Source organism: Pristis pectinata, chromosome 24 (genome assembly GCF_009764475.1).
Source record: "Pristis pectinata isolate sPriPec2 chromosome 24, sPriPec2.1.pri, whole genome shotgun sequence".
Taxonomy (NCBI): Eukaryota; Metazoa; Chordata; class Chondrichthyes; order Rhinopristiformes; family Pristidae; genus Pristis; species Pristis pectinata.
In genome coordinates, this window is record NC_067428.1 from 11,582,570 (window position 1) to 11,594,650 (window position 12,081).

A 12,081-nucleotide genomic window follows, 5' to 3' on the forward strand; every position below is an offset into this window, starting at 1 on the left:
CCAATGGCTCCCTTTGATGCTGTACGTACCTTTCACCACCTCAAGATTTCCTGAAAAAAGTCAGGGCCAAACTTCTGAGAATCAATCTCTGTTATAAGAAACAGAGCTGCCAGTTTCTGCTTAGCCAGCTCCACAAAGAACATGATGATAAAGATCAGATAATCTAATATTAGTTTTTGATTGAGGGGCAAAAACTGGTTGACACATCAGTCCTTATAATACCAACATGCTTCAGAGCAGTTTGTGCTGTGGATTGTTTTTCAAACTACCTCATTGACAGTTGGTGTTTAGGAATGTATACTGAAAGCATGTTTCTACTGGTTGGCAATTGATATCGAGGTCATGGACAGTATAGTCTGGAAGAATTAAGGTGGAGTTATAAGTAATACCAGAATGTTTCTTCATGTCTATTGAACAGAGATGACATAGTTTCACAGAATTCAATATTTGAAAAACCCCACAGAAGATAACTCACTTGGCAAAAATCCAGACCTAAGAGTAAATCCCTGGACTGAATATCATTTACCACCTTCACTAAATGGGATGGCAGAGCAGCTCCCGTCTGCACTCTGCTTCTGAAACCTTCCCAATAGCCAAAGGCAGAATTACTTTATCAGACATGCTGCCACAATTATCTTGTAAAATAGTTATGGTTTTGCATTGCAAAGCCAGATCTTAATTCTTTTGACATAGAAATTCTAAATTCCATTGGCGTAACACAAATCTGAAGATACCTCTGCCATCATGTGCTGTGATGTCTTGAACTTTAGCAGTAACAGCTTCAACTTGATGACAGGATTTATGATAAAAACAGGTTCAGTGCCTGATTCCAGCCTCAATTATTTTTCCCTGCTTCTCCTTTCCTGAATGTTCTGTGTACTGAACAGCCATCCTTTTTGTGGATGGAAGCATATATGAACCCAGTTTGACACTGAACAGCACTCTTAGCAAGGGTTCGAGGGAGTGATAACAGGACTGAGTGTTGGTGAATAGATTTAGTGTGGATGGGTAATGGTTGGCATGAACATAGTGGGCCAATAGGCCCATTTCTGTGCTGTGCAACTCCTGTCTGCCTAAGCCAAAGGCCATCTAGGTTCATTGAAGCACCCGAACACATCCTCAGCTGAGAACTGTAAGCCCAGCATAGACCAAAAAATATATTGGGACCTTCAGGTACCCAGTGTCTTAAAACTTCCAGTGCTCAGATTATTTTGCCCTCTTTCTGGAATAACCACCATTATTCACTCAGCAGGCAAAGCATGGAATAAATTAGTTTTACCTTTTTGTAATAGGTAATTTGTGCCCACTGAACTCATGCCTACTTTCCACACCAGTATGTACCAGGCCAGGTATGGCAGAGAATTTTTACCCAAGAGCTCTTTAGTTTACACTGGCCAAACACCCTCAGGTTAGGCAATGCCATTTGATAAAATGTAACATCACTATCCACTGGATCTCAGCTCATCCATCATCCACATCTTCACAGGGCCAATCTGAAACCATCTAGTTGAGCTCGTGGCTTTGCATCACTCTGCAGCAGCCTAGAGATGATCAGTTTCCAGAATTGCTTTCCATTACTCCCCTACCTTCCCTAGATTGCCAATGCCTTGCAGGGAGATGTTAAACAGAGTGAGTATCCAATCAACTATTTCATGTGACTATACAAATTCAAAATTGCCTCATTGACTTTGCAGCAGAAAAACGAACATTCTTACCCTCAGTCTAGGCCTGAGATTGGGTTCCCTTCGATCTCATTTGGGCGTAGTTAATCTATTTTACATCACTCTGGGGAATCTAGTTCCTTTCTGGTGTGGATAGGTCAATAGCACGCTGCTGGGGAATTCACCCACAAAACATTTGGAGTTCAAGGCTTCCCAAGTTATTTGGTATTTTAGTTATTTAAACTGTTCAGAGCCCTTCAGTCTACTGATTCTCATCCTGCCAGAATTCCAGGCTGGCTTTCAACCGTTGCCCAATCCACCTGTTTCATGAGTTACGACCTCCGGTCTCAGCAACACTCCTCCTAAGCTGTTCCAACTATCAATCACTTTCTGTAATAAGACACCACCACAGCTATCTTAAACTTGCTCTTTAAAACTCTGCTCTTGTAACTTCATCCTGTTCCCTTGGCTTAACCAATCAAAGCATATCAACTGGAAGAGTAACCACCACTTCATTGGGGAAAAGTCTGTAATTGACGTACAGCTACTGCGGGTGGGAGCAGCAGAGGGATACAGAAGTTACTACTTGTTAAGATCCTGCTGCCATTGTCTATTAATTCACTGTTGTAGTTGGTTACATAAGAGCAGAGCACACAGATGTGGAATGGATTCAGGCTGGTGGCTTGCACACCAGCTTTTATTTTCTAAATGTGGCTCTCACTGCAGACTGCCTGGTTTATTACCGACCACTTCCACCCCACCCCACATACTGCACAGCTAATATAAATGGGAAGGGGAAAGGACCAAAAGGGACTTCAAGAAATCTGGGGGGGATTTCCTACTGGGGACGAGAAAAGGTAGCAAGTATACAAAATGTGTTAGCTTCAGCACATTGTACTCCTGCCTCCTAAATTACTCCAATAAATGTATTTCTCAGAATCTCCCCACAGCTGAGTTCAAGTGCAGGTACAACTCTGAATTCACAGGCAATGCTTATGACAAATGAATATAGCTCAGTCCTGATAGGTCACAGTATTAACTGTGGAATATTGGAGGGTACATAATCATTTCTTTTCAAAAGAACCAGAGAATGCTCTAGCCACTCAGCAGGCCAGCCACCACCTGTGGAAAGAGTTAATGTTCCAAGTGTTAACTGTTTCTTTCTACAGCCTGCCACATTGAAAGGTCCCAGTTTTGTCCATTTCTATTTTAGATATCCTAAACTCAGAGGTTTTAGATTTTACTTTGATGAGGAGCTAGAGAGGGAAAGGTACAAAATTAGCAAAAGACCTTTATTTTAAAGCAGACAGAAGGTAAATGATTGAATCTAGAGGAATGAGAACACTGATGGAGAGTTGCAGGAGAAAGAAACACAAGGGGGATAGATGTGCAATAGGAATACATGACTGAATAAGGGACAACAGATAATTCAGATAAGCAATACTTAAGGTTCTAATGACTTGAAAATAAGGAACTGAATGTATAGAAATGCATCTAACAGGCAAAAAAAGTTAGTTCTAAAACATTAATTGAAGCCCTGTGTATCTATAAAAGTTCCTACCTGAGGATTTACACTAGTGGGCCTGCACATTGAATAGTAAAAGCTCTTCTTATTTTGCATTAAATAGCTAGAGTAGGTTTGACAATTTTACTGTCACATTGAGGTTACTCACTGAAATAGAAGACCAACATGATCTGAAAATTAACACGGCTATATTCAAAATCAACCAGGCTTCCCTTTATTTCCTCTGCAGGAAGGTGTGTATATTCCATGGGTACTCAACTGGTATCTAAACCTCAGCCTTTGTTACACTAGACATCATTGCATTCTTAGGCTTGACTTTGGAGTCAAGCCTAGGAATGCAATGGCAGTTATGTAATGCACTCAGGCATAACTGGCTAAATTAAAACTTTTTGATCCTTGTCTTTTTGTTATATATAAAAATCTTCCTTTAATGCAAGTTACAAAACCCAACTTTTTGGCAATTTTGGGACATGCAACATTATCCTGTTCCACTATATCTCTATATGTCACAATAGTAATAATGTAAAATTTAAGGGGAGTGCTGTCATTAGCCCCAGCTTAACATTTGAAATGTTCACCAAGTGTTGAGTGATTAAACAGTGAACTATTAAAACATAACTCTACTGCAGATTTACCACAGAATGGGAGATAAACCAATAGATTCCCCACCCACACCATACAATTAACATCTAGCAACAGGTGCAGGACAAGCTCAACTCCAGTGAAGACTGGAGCAATATCACTTCCAACACAAACTTCCATACCAGAAATTACCCCAAATGTAGTCCCCATCACTTTATGCAATATTTGTGCCGGGCCCAAAGGAGTCTTGCAAGAAATGCAAGAAAGGAAAAAAATTGGACCAGTAGTTCCTAAGAAGAACCTCATTGAACATCACTTAAAGATGGGGCTTTGCCAAGTTATTGCAATTTCAGGTAGTCAAAGACTGTAGAGAAGCAGATAGGAATACAATAGTTACAAAAGTGGGCAAGTACAACATTCAATACTCAAATTCAATATTTTAGGTATCAGCTTACAATATTCACAATTATATAGGATTGAAGTTACAGAAATGATCCAAATAAAAAAATTTTTTTAAAGTTCACAAAGCATCAAAAATATAAACTGCCATCATAGGCAGATTGAAATAACTTAAACCACATCCAATCTATATACATAAAATAATCTAAGTGGACAAAAGTCTCAGAGACAACTGACTATTTACAACTTGAACTTGATCTTCACACAAGTCTTCAGTACAACAGTCCCTGAAAGAAAGATCCAAAGGCAATTAAAATGGTGAAATAATCAAAACTAGGAATCCAAGTGATAAATGATTCTGTAATTACCTAGGAATTCAGGATCAGATTTTGAATGTCTTCATACACTTGTAGATAGATTTCATCCTTGGACTTCAAACCATTCAGATACACTAGAAATACAATTTTTTTTTAAATCAATAGCATTCATTGAATCACATATCTGCCCATCCAGACCCACCTCATTAAATCCCAACCAGTACCTAGAAGCAGAGCTGCAAGGACACCAGCTGAAGAGGTCATCACCAGAACTCCAAGCTGAGAGTTCCCTCAACCCTGTGCTGAGGGGGAAGCCAGGCTGGAAAACCAAGAGAACCACTATGCTGACTGGCTAAGCAGCAAGTTCATCTGGGCTCCAAGACAGGGAAAAGGCCCAACTTAAAGGATGAAAAAAAAATCACACATTAAGAGCAAAGCAAATGAACTACAAGTGGGATCCCGAAGGGAAGAGATATCAATCTCAGGTCTGGATATTTAATTCTTCATTATCGAATACTGCTTTCAATGAGTTGCAAAAAGTACTTGCCACAATTAGGAACAGGAGTGGACAATTTGCCTCCTCAGGTCTCCACTACCATTCAATAGGATTGTGGGCAACCTGACCTGTGGCCTTGCACACAATTCCAGCCCAACCCCCACCTCACCATCACCCATAATCCACAAGTTCCCTGGAGTCTAAAATGATTACATCTTGAATAGACCCAGTGACTCAATACCTACAGTTCCTGAGGGTGGAAAATTGCAACATTCCAGGAGCTCCATCTCTAAGTGGCACATCCCTTCCCCCAAGACAATATCCTTTATTTCAAAACTCTCCTCACACCAACCCCATCGCATCTTGTTTTCAGCAAGTTCACTTCTCATTTCCTCAGAACTCCTTAGTGTAGGCCCCTTCTGCTCTTTGCTCTATTATGGAGCAGCCCAGTTTAATTGCTACCTTTTAATACAAAAGGCAAAAGCTACCTACCAACATCAACATTGTTGGCCTCCATCTCTTTCCTGTGCTTTAGATACATTGGCCACACATGTCCATCAAACAAACCAGGTGGATCAGGAACTGTATAATTCCTTGTACTAGAAATGAACACAACTTCAGTTAATATGGCTGCACTTGCATAGAGTTCTGCTTCGTGAACTGACTGCATATCAAGTAGCCATTTACCTCCTCCTCCTCTTGCATTCTTCATATGAAAGGGACAAGTAGTAACGTCGATTAAATATTGAAACCAAAGGCCTGGATCAAGAAAGAAAAACAAGACAGTTAATTGAAAGACTAGCAAAATTATTCTACCTACAATTTGTATTTACATAATTAAGATTGGTCATCATATCACTTGACTTCTGATGAGACAACACAGCAACTGTAGATATAACTTGGTCAAAATGTTTCTAATGCCAATTCTGGGTACTGGAGTATAAAGGTTTGTGGCCAAAAATACAGATAAATTTGCTCAATTGGATTCTCAACTGGAAACACCAAAAGGATTATCTTTTTAAATGTTAAGTGTTAGAACTCATTACTTTGGGAATTGTTGGCAATATACAAGTATTACATTTTTATTTAAAAATCACAAACCAATATACTGGTACAGTGTTTTTAGATCAATGCCCTTAATCTCCTCAAATTATTGCCAATGACAGGCCAATAACCATATAATTCACCCTGATTCTATAGTCTGCATGCTATCCAGAAAATTTGCATTTTAGAATCCTACTGGACACTTTCAGTTCGAGTGAATGTAGCACAAAAAGGCTCACAGCCTCCATTATCTTTTACTGAAATCCATGCAGCAGCATGAAAGTTTCACAGTACTTTAAAAACCCTTTTCTCAAACTGAAATAGGGAGTTCCAGAAAACTGCACCTGTAGTTATACAACAGGAACCCTTCCACTATCAATATCTGCACTCCTTTCTCTGGATCGCTCTGCTCATCGGAGGCTGGAGTGACGTTCACTCCATGCGATCGGGCAAACTTTACTGGGTTGTCAATCCAGGCGTTGACAGTACTCATCATTGCCTCCATGTCGAGGGCTGTGATCACTGAAGGTCAAAAAAGAACCCAGCAGATTACTGCAAGGACTAACACAAGGTTAAATAAATGTCAACGTAGTTCTTTGTTACAAAAAGTCACTGCCTACAACCAATACCATTCTTACCATCCCATTGTTTAAATCCATCTTCCCCAACTTCTATTTGATCTGGTGTCTGAAATAGTCATAAAAACAAGGCTACAAACGTATTTACACATTACAAGATAGGAATCACATCAATCTTCAAATTCCCTTGCCCAAAGTCTGATTTTTTTCTGGGACCAGGGCTCCACTCTCAGCAGGACCTCATCAATGGCCATTCCTCACACAAGAGATGACATTGTATTCAGAGGCTATGCCTTCAGAGCATGGTTAATCACAACCTGCACTCACTGTGCAGCTCCCAGCAAAAATCATTTAATGCAGCAGGAACCATGGCTGATTCTTAACTACCCTCAACATGCACAAACTATAATTTGGTACGAGGAATCAAAGAACACCCTCACCATCCACCAAATTCAGTTAATACAAATCAGAAATTGATACAATAAAACCACAGTTATATTTTACCCAAATCAGCCACCAGGTTCCAACCAGATGTACATTGAAGTGAAATGTCCTAGGGTATTGCCAAATTATGGCTTGTTATCAGAAAGGTGACAGATTAGTAGACTACATAGTTACACAACTGAATTGTTGGCACAAATTCACCCTTGTGTTGCACATGAATCAAGTATTACAAATGCCTTTTCCTGGTATCATACATCTATCCAGTGATTAAAATTTTTAACTCAATGTAATCACACCCAGACATTTCACCGAGTACATCAAGACTTCAGGCAAAGTTAATTACTATTGATTACAATAAACACACATGCATCTATTTTCCCCGAACTAGGGGCTACATACTTAAAATAGAAAATAGTTGTGCTCACCTTGTAAAAGTCGTCTTGATGTACGACACAGCAGTTTGGTAACATTTGACTAATTCTATTCGTTAGAGTGGTTTTCCCACCGTTGGTCACACTGAAAGGTCAGAAGAGAAAGTCGATTGTTAATGGCGAGACCATCGCCACGAGTCCCACCAATAAATGCAGACATTGGAGAAAACTCGGGTTTAATTCAAACGCTGAACTTTGGCAAGAATACTAGTTATGAAAGAGCTTGAGAGACGGTTGTTTAAACTTCCGCAATTGATCAATTTCAGAAAGGGCGCCAAATTCAAACACAAGTCAACTCCCCAGCGTGGGTGGCGTTTTAGGTCATCCCTCTACATTGAGGAAAAAGAATCCCCTGACAATTAACGAAAATGAACGGAGACGACTTTACGATAAGGCAATAAATTAGCCCGTCCCGTTTAAAATAATCCAGTCACCGAATAATTTACTGGATTTTTTTTTAAAAAAGGGGAACTCAAGTAAGGCTTTGATGGATAGCCAATTTTAAGCAATTAGAATTGAAATGTATTAAATAAACCGAAATAACAGCATAGTTGTATGGAAAGGTGAAAGTAATTGGCGGGCTGGAGGCTATAATCACAAGGCGCGCTGGCGCCATAAGAAGGCAGTTTGAGCGGGAGAATCAAACCCGACACCAGCGCGGGAAACAAACGGAAACTCACTCCCACCGCCTCCCCAGACCCCGGAGGGAGAGCACCCGAGGGAGGGGAAACCTCCCGACAAAATCCGACATTTGGCCGTTCATTATTACACCGGAGGACGAAACAACGTGTCATCCATTTAACTAGATGGAACAGGCTTCCGGTACGTGAAACCGACGGCAAACGGGGCCAGTTCTAATCTCTTGCGATCAGTATTACATTAAATTAAATAAAGGTTTTAAAAATCATGCCAGAAATTAATAGCACGATAGATAAATCTTTTAAAAGTCCTTAAATTCCTTTTTATAATAAACATGCCAAATTCTGCGTTTGAACGGTTTTATTTTAAAATTCCCCATATAATTCAAATTTTAGGCAAAATGTTTCATCACAAGTTCAACATGTTTCTTTACCAACATGTGCTGCGGCGTGTAACGTGTTACCTGTAATACTTACCCTCCGATCCCTATGATATACTTCATGTTGCAACGTGGTCCGCTCGCAGCCGCCTCTTGCAGCAAGTTACAGTACAACACCGGCTGCTACTAGTTCATTCACAAATCAGGCGCCACTTGCTGCTCTTATTTATATTTTCTCTCCTAGCGTCATCATTTACGTTTCCTCCGTCCCCAGCCAATGCCACCCTCAGCCTGCGAGCAGGCGTAGTTACAAGTGCAGCTGTCCTGCATCACTCATCCCTTCCTCAAACCAATTATAGTCTGGAATCTTTCCTTTCCTAAATCAGTAATGAGGTGGATTCCAGGGACCCTTCCCCCATAACCCTCCCCTCACTGCTCAGGCTGGCACTTAGGAAGATAGAGAGAAAATTATGTAAGTTTTAAACTGCATCTTCAACCAGACAAAACAAGCGTGTGATACCTTCTACTTACCCCTTATTAATGTTTCTAAACCTTCTGTTGTACTCTTAATTTTTCACAAAATGTTGACTTCCAATTGCATGTATTTGCCAGCTTCCAGTAGTTCAGGATGGTGTGAAAGAGTGTACGATGCAATACATCAGGATGCGGCTAGGTATTGGTTCAGTTTTTATTGTAATCCAGGAAAGCCAGTCAAAATGACACCCCAAAGAATCCTGCCACACCTAAGGGTTGCTTCAAAGTGGTAATTCTTCACAATTTGAGTATATGTTAACCCTTTCTCAGTGTCAGATGGAATATAATATGGAAAAACCTGAAGTTGTTTGCTTTTGGTGCACAAAGCAAGATAGCAGAGGATGTTGGAAATGGTGATGGATTGGGAAATGCTGAAAAGGATTTCAAGCTCTCTGATAACAAATCAGCTCGGTCCTTAGCTAATGACGAAGCAGACCTTGATTCTCCCATTACGACCTAATTCCACATGAGTGGCCCACATCGTTCATGAGAATCACCTATACCCAAGAACTTGTGCAAGTGATTTCAAAAGCCACATTGCATATGATTGAATAACAGTGTGTCTGCACACACCAAAAGCACAGTGGACCTGGATCAGGTTTCCAGAAAGGCTTTTGCACATTGAAGTACTCAATGGAATTTAGCAACCAGATTGTTCATAACATTCTTGTCATGAGGCAAACAAAAGCATTGCTCTACTGCATAGAATTTCTAGGCCAGTATTTCCTAACCATGATCTTAATATTCTGCCCATTAGATAGATGCACTTTGCCTTTCTCAGCAGTGGTCATTGTACAGAGTTGGTCAAGATCTTAGATGATTTTTATTTCACTCTTCACTACCAATGAATACTGCAATCAATTGCATCATTCCTTCACCTACAACTAGATCAATATGGCTCAGTATCAAACTAGCAATGTATTTATTCTAAGCCCTTCTATTTTTTTTAATCAGTGATTTCACATCAAGGTTTTTTATTTGCATTACTGCAGGTACCCTACCACAATGTCCTTGACTTCTGAAACTAGGGACATTCAGATTGACATGTCCAATTTTCAGGGTTCGAATGCTAAGTACAAAGACTTAATGTGGAGGAAAAGTTAGCTTCATAATACCCCTGTGAGGTTTTCAGTAAATCTGCAGAAAAGTGAGCAGCTTCACATATCACTCCTCAAGTGTAGACTCCCACTGGTCATGGAGTTAGTGAGCTAACCTCAGGAGTGGGGAGAACATTGAGACTTGAACTTTGAGGACAAAGGTAGTACCGGGAGATTTTCCCCATAGCTGACCCCTGCACATCATTGTTGCAGTTACCAGTGATTGCAGTACAATTGTTGAAGGCCCCTTATAACCAACCTCCAGAAGACAAAGGACCTTCCCTCACAAGGCAACACTATCCCTTGACGATCAAGATCCTTGATGAGATCTTGGCAAATATGGATCTCCTCTTGGGAGCCGCCTCTCAGTGAAGACAGATATTCCCATAGTTCATAGTTCTCATAACATAGAAGGAGGCCATTCAGCCCATGGACTCTTATGCCATCTCTCAAGGCAATCCCATTAACATCATTCCCCCACTATTTTCTCTCATATCCATCAATCCACCCCGAGTCTCCTACCATTCACCTACACCAGGAGAAATTTACAGTCGCCAATTACCCTACCAACCAAAGGTGGTGAATATCACTGACTCTGAAATGAAATGATTTGAAGTTTATTCTGATCAGGTTAGAATCAGATTTATTACCACTGACTAAATGACGTGAAAGCTGTTGTTCTGCGGCAGCAGCACAGTGCAAAGACATAAAATTACTACAAATTACAAAAATAAAAAAAAGTGCAAGAAGAAGGAATGATGAGGTAGTGTTCATGGGTTCATGGACCATTCAGAAATTTGATGACGGAGGGGGAGAAGCTGTTTCTGAATCGTTGAGTGTGGGAGTTCAGGCTCCTGTACCTCCTGCCAAATTCACCGCTGCCTCCAGCTCAGCCTTCAGATGACTGGGGAAAAGAATGTTCGAAGCCCAAGACCCCAAACCCAGCATCAAGCTCATGATCTACCTGGCAGCAGTGATCCCTGCCCTCAGCTGTACTTTGGAGCCATAGACAGTGTACAACGGGCCACTCAAAGAAGTGGAGCGGTACCTCCAATAATGTCTCTGCAAAACCCTCCAAGTCCATTGACCAGATAAGTGAATCAATGTCAACCTCCTCCCTCAGACCAGCATCCCCAGCAATGAGGCCAAGATCACACTCAACTCCAGTAGCCCATATCACCCACATGCCTGACACCAGACTCTTGAGACAACTACTCCATTCTGAGCTCCATCACAGCAAAAGATTAGGGAAAGTGTTTCAGGGACATTCTCGAAGTTATCTTGAGAACATGATATATCCTCACCAACTCATTGGAATTCCTCTTCCGTAACTGCTCAAGATGGAGCAGGAAACTCAGGAAGGCATGTAACATCTTCAGTCTCTACCACACGAGTCCGTGGAGGCCATACCAAAACTGTAGAAGGAGAGCACAACATCCCAAGCAACCGGACAACTTGTTCTGTCCAGCAGCACCTCACCCGTCTGTGGCAAAGCCTGCAGATTCCCCCCAGGATTCTTCTGTCGCCTCAGAGTGGAAGCAAGTCATCCTCAATCACGAGGGGCTGCCTCAGAAGAATAGAAGAAGAATACTTGCAAGCTTTCACCAGGTTTCTAAGTATCAGTAAGGGAGATTTAAAATCTTCAACACTGATTTTCTTGACAATTTATTTTGTTGAGTAATCTGAATTTTTTTTAAAGTTAGTTACAATACCAGTGACAGTGAAACTACTCGAAAAAAAATTGATTTACAGATGTCCTTTAGAGATGGAAATCTGCCATCCTTCCTTAGTTGGACCTATACGTGACTCCAGATCTATAACCATGTGACTGACTCATAATTCATGACTTATAATTGACCTCTGAAATGGGTTTAGACTTACATGTTTTTTCCAAACCACAACAAGAAAAGATAATCAGAATAAAGCCAGGTGGCCCACCAGACATTGGATTTGTA

General features: G+C 40.8%; 1 protein-coding gene across 1 annotated transcript; it reads right to left on the reverse strand.

The window, feature by feature from the left end:
• Positions 1-2,939: 2,939 nt before the first annotated feature.
• On the reverse strand, positions 2,940-8,694 carry LOC127582652 (nicotinamide riboside kinase 2-like). The gene is made up of 8 exons (XM_052038143.1): positions 8,593-8,694; positions 7,472-7,562; positions 6,663-6,711; positions 6,369-6,546; positions 5,668-5,739; positions 5,473-5,579; positions 4,536-4,618; positions 2,940-4,454 (listed from the first exon to the last, which is right to left on the reverse strand). The coding sequence occupies exons 1-7, from the start codon at positions 8,616-8,618 to the stop codon at positions 4,536-4,538; spliced, it is 606 nt and encodes a 201-aa protein (XP_051894103.1). The 5' UTR covers positions 8,619-8,694; the 3' UTR covers positions 2,940-4,454.
• Between the last annotated feature and the right edge of the window lie 3,387 nt (positions 8,695-12,081).